The sequence below is a fragment of the Eschrichtius robustus genome, chromosome 5 (genome assembly GCF_028021215.1).
Source record: "Eschrichtius robustus isolate mEscRob2 chromosome 5, mEscRob2.pri, whole genome shotgun sequence".
Classification (NCBI taxonomy): Eukaryota; Metazoa; Chordata; class Mammalia; order Artiodactyla; family Eschrichtiidae; genus Eschrichtius; species Eschrichtius robustus.
Window position 1 is genome coordinate 44527508 of NC_090828.1, and position 12199 is coordinate 44539706.

Consider the following 12199-nt stretch of genomic DNA (forward strand, 5'->3'; position numbering starts at 1 on the left):
ATGGAGTTATTTGTATTTATTCACACCAGTTTTTGCTATTGTTTCATGTATTTAAACTAGCACCAACTTTATCCACAATTTGAGAAAGTGTCATCATCCTACACACAGCGTCAAGGCCCCTCACTTTCAATATATGGGATGTCATAGTACTTGAGGTGGTTGCCAGCCCACTGCTGCAAGGCATCACTCAAGATTTCCTGGGACAGGCGGTGTGCAAATTCAAAGACCACAATTTCAGGCCCTAGGGGTTCCTTCACTTCCTCTTTGACATTAACTAGAGAAGGCATCCTGAGTAGAAATCTCTCTTCAGGCATAAAGTTTTCTTCACTCTCATGCCTCTTCTCACTCTCGAGTGTGGTGGGAAATGGGAAAGTTTGCTTTGATTTCATGCAGCCCATGTTATGAAGAGCTTTGACTGAGTGAAGGAAAGCAGTAGCAAAGACTACTTCAACAGCATCTTTGGAAAACAAACACCAAGCATTTGTCCACTTGATATTGAGCAGTGCTTTTCCTCTCCAGGCTACTTCAGAAATCAATGTTCCCTTTCACCAATCTTCACAGGTAGTGTTTATCTGTCAAGAGAAGGGAAGTTTCATTTTGAAGTCATAGAATGCAAACTACTGTACGATTAGGTAGCAAGTAGAAACAAATCGTTACCACTTTCATCACTTGGAGGAAATGTAAGGTAACAACAGCTTTATCTTATCAATAGAAAGAAAAGATAATCATTCAAAAATGGCATTTAGAAATAGGAAAATGTCTTTTCAAGATCAGGCAAATTTTATAAAACTGACAACAAACTTTTGCTACCTTTGATTTATTTATGTATACCAGGGCTCAGCAAACTATAGCCTTCGGGCCAAATTCTAGCTGCCTGTTTTTTCAAATATAGTTTATTTGAACATAGGCGTGCTCATTTGCTACGTATTGTCTATGGCTACTTTCATGCTTTAGTGGCAGAGTTTAGTTGTGACAGAGAGAGACTGTGTGGTCTGCAAGCCTAAAATAGTTACCCTCTGGCCCTTTGGAGTAAATATTTTCTGACTGACTCTGATCTATACTGTTGAGGGAAACAAGCATATCAAAATTTGCTCCTGCCTCAAACATCATGAGCCTGCACATCTTGGGCTGTGTCAGACTTTGTCCCTTGGTCACACATTTACAACACAAAGAGTAGGACAGAATGATGGTCTTTCTTTACACTAGGGCCAACTCTAAACAACACAAGTTAGACATGGCAAAGCCACCTATTTTTCCTTCTGAATGAGATATTATGAAATTATGAAGCAAGGACAAGATGGTGGAGTAGAATGATGTGAGCTCACCTCATCTCACAAAAACACGGAAATCACAACTGCTGAATGACCATCAACAGAAAAACCACTGGAAGCTACCAAAAAAGATATCCTCCACACAAAAACAAAGAAGAAGCCACAACGAGATGGTAGGAGGGGTGCACTCGCAATAAAGCCAACTCCCATATCTGCCAGGTGGGTGACCCACAAACTTGAAAATAATTATCTTGCAGAGGTTCTCCCACAGGAGTGAAAGTTCTGGGCCCTACAACAGAACCCCCAGCCTGGGGGTCTGGCATCAGGAGGAGGAGCCCCCAGAGCATCTGGCTTTGAAGGCCAGCGGGGTTTGATCACAGGAATTCGACAGGACAGGCAGAAAAAGAAACTCCACTCTTGGAGGGTACACATGAGGTCTCATGTGCACCAGGATCCAGTGGAAAAAGCAGTGACCGCATAGGATCCTGGGCCAGACCTACCTGCTGGTATTGGAGAGTCTCCTGTGGAGGCAAGGGGGGGCGGCTGTGGCGCACTGTGGGGACAAAGACACTGGTGGTGGTAGTTCTGGGGAGTACTCGTTGGTGTGAGCCCTCCTGGAGGCCCCCACTTTCTCACCAAGACCTGGCCCCACTGAACAGACTGCAGGCTCCAGTACTGGGAAGCCTCGGGCCAAACAACCAACAGGGTGGGAAGACAGCCCCACCCATCAGCAGATGGGCTGCCTAAAGTCTTCCTGAGCCCATAGCTGCCTGCTAGACACACCCCGTGACATGGCCCTGCCCACCAGAGGGACAAGACCCAGTTCCTCCCACCAGGAAGCCTGCACAAGCCTCTTAGACCAGCCTCATCCACCAGGGGCCAGAGAGCAGGAACAAGAGGAACTACAACCCTGCAGCTTGTGGAGTGGAAACTGCAATCAATCACAGAAAGACACGACAGAGGAATATGTCCCAGACAAAGGAACAAGAAAAAAGCCCAGAAGAACAACTAAAGGAAGTGAAGATAGGCAATCTACCCAAAAAAAGAATTCAGAGTAATGATAGTAAAGATGATCCAAAGTCTTGGCAAAAGAATAGAGGCACAGAACAAGAAGATACAAGAAATGTATAATAAACAGCTAGAAGATCTACTAAGAACAAACAGAGATGAACAATACAATAACTGAGAGGAAAAATACACTAGAAGAAATCAGTAGCAGAATGAGGGAGAAGAATGGATAAGTGAGCTAGAAGACAGAATGGTGGAAATCAAAGACAGAAAATATTGAAACAAGTGAAAAGCAACGAATAACATACAAGGCAATACCCATAAGGCTATAAGCTGATTTATCAGCAGAAACTCTGCAGGACAGAAGGGAGTGGCATGATTATATTCAAACTGATGAAAGGGAAGAACCTACAACCAAGAACACCCAGCAAGGCTCTCATTCAGATTTGACAGAGAAATCAAAAGCTTTACAGACAGGCAAAAGCTAAGAGAATTCAGCACTGTCAGGCCAGCTTTGCAACAAACGCTAAAGGAACTTGTCTAGGTAGGGGAAAAGAAAAAAAAAAAAAGACTACAACTAGAAACAAGAAAACTACAAATGGAAAAGCTCACCGGTAAAGGCAAACACACAGTAAAGGTAGGAAATCATCCAACACAAATATGATATCAAAACCAGCAATCGTGAGAAGAGTACAAAATGCAGGATATTAGAAATGCATTTGAAATTAAAAGACCAGCAACTTAAAACAATCTTATTTATATAGAGAGTGCTATATCAAAACCTCATGGTAACCGCAAACCAAAAATCTATGATTGATAGATACACACACAAAAAAAGAAAAAGGGATCCAAACACAACATTAAAGATAGTCACCAAATCACAAGAGAGCAAAAGAAGAAGGGGAGGAAAAAAGACCTACAAAAACAAATCCAACACAATTAACAAAATGGCCATAAGAACATACATATCGATAATTACCTTAAATGTAAACAGATTAAATGCTCCAACCAAAGGACATAGACTGGCTGAATGGATACAAAAACAAGACCTGTATATAAGCTGTCTACGAGAGACCCACTTCAGACCTAGGGACACATACAGACTGAAAGTGAGGAGATGGAAAAAGGTATTCTATGCATATGGAAATCAAAAGAATGCTGGAGTAGCAATACTCAGACAAAATAGACTTTAAAATAAAGACTGTTACAAGAGATAAGGAAGGACACTACATAATGATCAAGGGATCAATCCAAGAAGATATAACAAGTGTAAATATATATGCACCCAACATAGGAGCAGCTCAGTATATAAGGCAAATACGAACAGCCATAAAAGGAGAAATCGACAGTAACACAGTAATAGTGGGGGAATTTTAATACCCCACTGTCATCAATGGACAGATCAGACAGAAAATCAATAAGGAAACAAAGGCCTTAAATAACACATTAGACCAGATGGACTTAATTGATATTTATAGAGCATTCCATCCAAAAGCAGCAGAATACACATTCTTTCCAAGTGCACATGGAACATTCTCCAGGATTGATCCATGCTGGGCCACAAAGCAAACCTCAGTAAATTTAAGAAAACTGAAATTATATCAAGCATCCTTTCCAACCACAATGCTATTAGATTAGAAATAAACTACAAGAAAAAACCTTAAGAAACACAAGCACATGGAGGCTAAACAATATGCTACTAAACAATCAATGGATCACTGAAGAAATCAAAGAGAAAATCAAAAAATACCTAGAGACAAATGAAAGTGAAAGCACAACGATCCAAAACCTATGGAATGCAGCAAAAGCAGTTCTAAGAGGGAAGTTTATAGCAATACAATCTTACGTCAGGAAACAAATAAACCACCTAACCTTACACGTAAAGCAACTAGAGAAGAACAAACAAGACCCAAAGTTAGTAGAAAGAAAGAAAAATCAGAGCAGAAATAAATAGAAACAAAGAAAACAATAGAAAAGATCAATGAAACTAAAAGCTGGTTCTCTGAAAAGATAAAATTGATAAACCTTCAGCCAGATTCACCAAGAAAAAAAGGGAGAGAGCTCAAATCAATAAAATTAGAAATGAAAAAGGAGAGGTTACAACAGACACCACAGATATACAATGGATAATAAGTGACTGCTACAAGCAACTATATGCCAATAAAATGGACAATCTAGAAGAACTGGACAACTTTTTTTTTCTCTCTTTTAAAAAAAGTTTTGGCCATGCCCAACAGCATGTGGGCTCTTAGTTCCCTGACCAGGGATCAAACCTGTACCCCCCTGCATTGGAAGCATGGAGTCTTAACCACTGGACCACCAGGGAAGTTCCCTGGACAAATTCTTAAAAAGGTACAATCTTCTAAGACTGAACCAGGAATAAACAGAAAATATGAATAGACCAATCACAAGTACTGAAATTGAAACTGTGATTAAAAAACTCCCAACAATCAAAAAAGTCCAGAACCAGATGGCTTCACAGGTGAATTCTATCAAACATTTAGAGAAGAGTTAACATCTATCCTTCTGTAACTCTTCCAAAGAACTGCAGAGGAAGGAACACTCCCAAGCTCATTCTACTTGGCCACCATCACCCTGATACCAAAACCAGACAAAGATATCACACAAAAAATTACAGGCGAATATCACTGATGAACATAGATGCAAGAATCCGCAACAAAATACTAGCAAACAGAATCCAACAACACATTAAGAGGATCATACACCAGGATCAAGTGGGATTTATCCCAGGGATGCAAGGATTCTTCACTATGTGCAAAGCAATCAATGTGATACACCATATTAACAAACTGAAGAATAAAAACCATATGATCATCTCAATAGATGCAGAAAAAGCTTTTGACAAAATTCAAAACCCAGTTATGATAAAAACTCTCCAGAAAGTGGGCATAGAGGGAACGTACCTCAACATAATAAAGGCCATATATGACAAACCTACAGCTAACATCATACTCAATCATGAAAAGCTGAAAGCATTTCCTCTAAGATCAGGAACAAGACAAGGATGTCTACTCTGGCCACTTCTATTCAACATAGTTTTTTGGAAGTCCCAGCCACAGCAATCAGAGAAGGAAAAGAAATAAAAGGAATACAAATTGGAAAAGAAGAAATAAAACTGTCACTGTTAGCCGATGACATGATACTATACATAGAAAATCCTAAAGATGCTACCAGAACACTACGAGAGCTCATCAATGAATCTGGTAAAGTTGCAGGTTACAAAATTAATACACAGAAATCTCTTGCATTCCTATACACTAACAATGAAAGACAAGAAAGAGAAATTAAGGAAACAATCCCATTGGCCATTGCATCAGAAGAATAAAATACCTAGGAGTAAACCTACCTAAGGAGGCAGAAGACCTGTACTCAGAAAACTGTAAGATACTAATGAAAGAAATAGAAGATGACACAAACAGATGGACCATGTTTTTGGATTGGAAGAATCAATATTGTCAAAATGACTATACATCCCAAGGCAATCTACAGATTTAGTGCAATCCATATCAAATTACCAATGGCATTTTTCACAGAACTAGATCAAATAATTTTACAATTTGTAAGGGACACAAAAGACCCCGAATAGCCAAAGCAATTGAGAAAGAAAAATGGAGCTGGAGGAAAATCAGGCTCCCTGACTTCAGACTATCCTACAAAGCTATAGTCATCAAAACAGTATGGTACTGGCAGAAAAACAGAAACATAGATCAATGGAACAGGATAGAAAGCCCAGAAATAAACCCATGCACCTATGGTCAATTAATCTATGACAAAGGAGGCAAGACTATACAGTGGAGAAAAGACATCCTCTTCAATAAGTGGTGCTGGGAAGACTGGACAGTTACATGTAGAAGAATGAAATTAGAACATTCTTTAACACCATACACAAAAATAAATTCAAAATGAATTAAAGACCTAAATGTAAGACCTGATAATATAAAACTCTTAGAGGAAAACATAGGCAGAACAGTCTTTGACAAAAATCGAAGCAAGATCTTTTTTGATCCGTCTCCTAGAATAACAGAAATAAAAACAAAAATAAACAAATGGACCTAATTAAACTCAAGCGTTTGCACAGCAAAGGAAACCATAAACAAAACGAAAAGACAACCCGCAGAATGGGAGAAAATATTTGCAAACAATGCAACTGACAAGGGATTACTCTCCAAAATACACAAACTGCTCATGCAGCTCAATGTCAAAGAAACAGACAACCCAGTCAAAAAATGGTCATAAGACCTAAATAGACATTTCTCCAAAGAAGACATACAGATGGCTAAGAGGCATATGAAAAGATGGTCCACATAGCTAATTATTAGAGAAATGCAAATCAAAACTATAATGAGATGTCACCTCACACCAGTCAGAATGGCCATCACCAAAAAGTCTACAAATAACAGATGCTGGAGAGAGTGTGGAGAAAAAGGAACACTCCTACACTGTTGGTGGGAATGTAAATTGGTGCAGACACTACAGAGAACAGTATGGCATTTCCTTAAAAAACTAAAAACAGAGCTACCATGTGATCCAGCAATCCCACTCCTGGGCATATATCTGGAGAAAAACATGGTTCCAAAGGATACATGCACCCCAATGTTCACTGCAGCTCTGTTTACAATAGCCAAGACATGGAAGCAACCTAAATGTTCATCGACAGATGAATCGATAAAAAAGATGTGGTACATATATACAATGGAATATTACTCAGCCATTAAAAAGAATGAAATAATGCCATTTGCAGCAACATGGATGGACCTGGAGATTATCATACTAAGTGAGGTAAGTCAGACAGAGAAAGACAAACATCATATGACATCACTTATATGTGGAATCTAAAAAAAAAAAATGATACAAATGAACTTATTTACAAAACAGAAACAAACTCACAGAAAACAAACGTATGGTTACCAAAAGGGAAAGGTGGGGCGGGGGAGGGATAAATTGGGAGTTTGGGATTGACATAGACACACTACTATATATAAAATAGATAACCAACCAAATATTATGAAAAGCTTAGATTAATTTAAAATTAGCTTAAAAGTTTCTCCCCCTAAATACCTTACTGTTTGATGTTTGGACAGTCAATAGGGTACAATGCTTGTGATGTACCTTCCAAACTTCCCAATGGAATGTTGTCACTGAATGAACTTATCTAAGATAAGACTTAAGGGTAACTAAAACAATACAAACTTCACTGGAGGGAGGCCTAGCCATAAGAAAGTGCAGGCAAAGACTATAAATGAGGTTATGATCCCTGACTATATCGTAGTTTTTGGACCAAAAACAGCTGTAAAAATTCATGAAATGAAACTCCATTGATTATTTCTGAAACTACTGATCTTAAGGTAAAAACTAGCATGCATTTATTTCTTAATAGTTTATAAGAAGTCCAAAAAAGGTGACCTTTGCCCAAGTCAGTACTAAATATTTTTTAGATTTCTGTCAATTTTATCCAATTTCTCCCATAATATACTCCTTCCCCAACTCTACCACTTATAAGGATGATATGGAGGGTTGGAAAGGAAAACTAGCTCTCTGCTTCTGATTACCTTTAGTTCTATACGCCCTGCTATATGCTCCAGAGATGCATTTCAAAAAGGGCATAAGGGATGTGTGTGATGTATCTGGTTTACTAGACTGAACTCCTAGAAGACAGGAACTGGCCTGGTTGTGCACCTCTAACATGTAATGACTTAACGTAGTATCTGTTTTGTACTATGAGGGATTGTTAAGGGAACTGGACTTAGTTAACCTGAAAATGATTAGAATGCAATGAATGTCAGATAAATAAAAGTCCATGAGAAGAATCATGAGAACATTCTGTGTTTTCTAAGATCTTTGGTTTTGCAAAAGCAGCTTTATCTTACCATGACAAAAGTAGTGCCAGATTTGCCCTCACACCAAAAATAACTTTAAACCTGGACAAAATATATGTGGGCGGCTATTTTCAGACATTGAACAACAGCACAGGATTCTGATCCCCAAAAGAAGGGAAACACATGATGTTAAACCCCACAATTGATCATCTTGAGATTCTGCCTGAGAATCTGATTCAAGCAGAGGGGCAATTCTGCTGTGCTGCAGAGGCAGAGGCTGAGATACTGAAGCAGGTGAAATTACAAGAGAGTTCAAGAGTAAAAGGAGCTGGGAGGGAGGCAGAAATTTGCATGGGGTCTCACTGAAGCTGAGCAGGACCCTACAGGGCCTTCCTAGGGACAGACCTGTGTGTCCTCGGCTTCTAGTTTATAGAAAAGCTTTAGCCTCCTTGGCCTTCCCCGAGTGCCAAAGAGCAAATGCAGAAACAAAGGAAAACAGTCAAGCAAGACAAAATAATAATAGCTTAGCCATGAAACAAAGTCAAGGACCTTTAGTTCCTCTTCAAGGGATATAGATATATGTATATGTATAACTGAATCACTCTGCTGCACAGCTGAAACTAATACAACATTGTTAATTAACTATACTCCAATATAAAATAAAAACTTTTAAAAAAGACAAAATATCCAACAACAAAAAAGAAATTTGAGACCACTTTAGGAGTGAACTTTAGAGCAGAGGTTGACAAAACTTTTTGTTAATGGGCTAGCTAATATATAATTTAGGTTTGTGAGCCATATGGTCTGTGTTATACTACTCAGGTCTGTTGTTGTAGTGCAGAGCCAGCCATAGCTAATATGTAAACAAATGGGCAATGGTTTTTATGTTCCAATAAAACCTAATTTACAGAAACAGGCAGCCAGCCCATGGGCCATACTGGGCTAAGTTCAAACAAACAGTTCCATTCTAACAAAGAATAAAATTCAATACCATTCAAAGGAAGATGGCATAATCCAAATTCCTATGGGAAGTAATATCCACAATGTCTGTCATACAATAAAAATTACTAATAATGCAAAGAAGCAGGAAAATATGCCCCAAGTTCAAGAAAAAAAAAAAAAAAACCAGTTACTAGAAACAGATCCCCAAATGACCTAGCACTTGGTAGTTAAGAGAACTCAGTAGAATTGTAAAGCAGCTATTTAAATAAGCTCAAGGACATAAAGGAAAAATGATCATAGAGTGAACAAATAGAGAATCTCAGCAGAGAAATGGAAATTGTAACAAAACACACAAAAAGTAAATTCAAGAACTAAAATGAAAAACTCACTGTGTGGGCTATTGGGCATTGGAGAAGAAAGATTAGTGAGCTGGAACATCTATAGACATAGCCAATCTGAAAAAGGGGGGAAAATGTTTTTAAAAAACTTAACAGAAAAACAACTAAAAAGATAATGTAAGTGTGGCTTAAAAACAATGAGGCATTAGATACATTTAACCCAGAAGAAGGCAGGAAAGGATGAACGTGGGAAGAAAAAAAAATGGGACAATTAGAAATCAGCAAAGTGGCTGACTTAAACCCATAGATATCAAAAATTACTTGAAAAAAATGGACTAAAAATTTCAATTAAAAGGCAGACTAGTTAAATAAGATCCAACCCACACAAATGCAGTCAACTGATCTTTGACAAAGGAGCAAAGATAATACAATGGAGTAAAGACAGCCTTTTCAATATGTGCTGGAACAACTGGACATTCACATGTAAAAAAAAAAAAAAAAAATCTAGACAGACCTAACACCTTTCCCAGAAATTAAAGTGAATCATAGACCTAAATATAAAGCAAACTATAAGACTCTTAGAAGATAACACCCAGGAGTTAAATCTAGAGAAATCTAAATGACCTTGGGTTTGGCAATGACCTTTTAGATACAACATCAAAGGCATGATTCATGAAAGAAATAATTGATAAATTGGACTTTGTCAAAATTAAAAACTTCTGCTCTGTGTAAGACACTGCCCAGAAAATGAAAAGACAAGCCACAGATTGGGAGGCAGACTGGGAGAAGATATTTGCAAAAGCGTATCTGATAAAGGATTGTTTATCCAAAATATACAAAGGAGTCTTTAAAACAACAATAAGAAAACAACCTGATTAAAAAATGGACACCGGATCTGAACAAACACTTACCAGAGAAGACATACTGATGGCAAATAAGCATGTGAAAAAAATATTTAACATCATATATCATTAGGGAGTTGCAGTTTTAAATGACATTGTGATACCACTGCAACCTATATGAATGGCAAAAATCCAAAACATTGGTAACACAAAATGCTAATGAGGATGTGGAGCAACAGAACTCATTCATTGCTGGTGGGAATGCAAAATTGTACAGCCACTGTGGGAGACAGTTTGGCAGTTTCTTACAAAACTAAACATACTCCTACCATATGATCCAGCAATCACACTCCTTGGTATTTACCCAAATGAGTTGAAAAACTATGTTCACACAAAAACTTATACATGGATGTTTATAGCAGTTTTATTCATAATTGCAGAAATTGGAAGCAACCAAGATGTCCTTCAGGAGGTGAATGGATGAACAGTGGTCTATCCAGACAATAGAATATTATTCAGTGCTAAAAAGAAATGAGTTATCAAGCCATGAAAAGAAAAGGAAGAACCGTAAATGCATATTACTAAGCCAGAGAAGCCAAGCTTTCCAACTGTATGACATTCTGGAAAAGTCAAAACTACAGAGATAGTAAAAAGCCCAGGGGTTACCAGGGGTTAGAGAGGAGGGAAGGTTGAATAGGTGGACACAGAAAATTTTTAGGGTGGTGAACTACTCTGTATTATACTATAATGGTGGATACGTGCCATTATACAATTGCCAAAACCCACAGAATGTACAACACCAAGAATGAACCCTAATGTAAACTACAGACTTTGAGTGATCATATGTCAATGTAGGTTCGTTGACTGTAACACTCTGGAGTGGGATGTTGATAGTGGGTGAGGCTTGTGTGTTGGAGGGGGCAAGGGGAGCAGGAAGGGGGTAACTGTACTTCCTGCTCAGTTTTGCTGTGAATCTAAAACTGCTCTAAAAAAGTCTATTAAAAAAAATCCAGCTATATGCTACCTATAAGAGATATACTTTAAATACAAATATACAGGTTGCAAACAAGAGGGTTGGAAAAGACATACAATGCAAACAAGAAGTATAAAAAGCTGCTGTGGCTGTATGACTATCAGACAAAGCAGACTTCAAAGACCAGTAGTATTACCAGAAATAGGGACATTTTATGTGTCAGGAGAAGACATGATAATCATAAATGTATATGTAACTAATAACAGAGCTTCAAAATACATTAAGGAAAAACTGACAGAATTAAAGGCAGAAATAAACATTACTCTCTCAGTAACTGATAGAATATTCAAAGGAAAAAATAAGGAATTCAAGTTTTGAACAACACTATGATGCCACTTGAGGTAACTGACATTTATAGAAGACTATTCCCAACAACTGTAGGATACATATTCTTATAAAATGCATATAGAACATTCACCAAGATAGACTACACGATGATCTCAACAGATTTCAAAAGCTTGGAATCTTATATTTTCCAACCACCAAAGAATTAATAAAAAATAATAAAATATCCAGGAAAACCCCAAATACTTGGAAACTAAATATCACATCTCTAAATAACCCATGGGGCAAAGAAGAAATCACAAGGAAATTAACATATTTTCAACCAAATAATAGAAACCACAACATATCAACATTTTAAAAATGCACTGTTAAAGTTTAGAGGGAGAGTGATAGATTTAAATTCTTGTGACAGAAAAGAAGAAAGGATTAAATCAGTGATCTAAGCTTTCACCTTAAAAAGCTAGAAAAAGAAAAGTAAATTAAACCCAAAGTAGAAGGAAGGGAATAATGTAGATGAGAGCAGAAAACAAAGCAAAGGAAAAGAGCCAATAAAGGAGAAAAATCAATGGAACCAACGGTGGTTCCTTAAAAAGAGCTAATAAAATAGATGTCTCTATCTAGTCTGATCAAGAAAAATGAGAGG

General features: G+C 37.7%; 1 protein-coding gene across 3 annotated transcripts in view; it reads right to left on the reverse strand.

Annotated features, from left to right (window-relative positions):
• Positions 1-50: 50 nt before the first annotated feature.
• Positions 51-12199, reverse strand: part of C5H2orf88 (chromosome 5 C2orf88 homolog) — a 68566-nt gene continuing 56417 nt past the window's right edge. For 2 of the 3 annotated variants that reach the window (XM_068543853.1, XM_068543852.1), the window contains exon 2: positions 51-572. In XM_068543853.1, coding sequence (XP_068399954.1) covers positions 111-398 — 288 coding nt within the window. In that variant the 5' untranslated portion in view covers positions 399-572 and the 3' untranslated portion in view covers positions 51-110. Of the gene's footprint in view, positions 573-9447; positions 9499-12199 lie in introns of those variants that run through there. The other variant, XM_068543854.1, reaches the window with a different exon arrangement.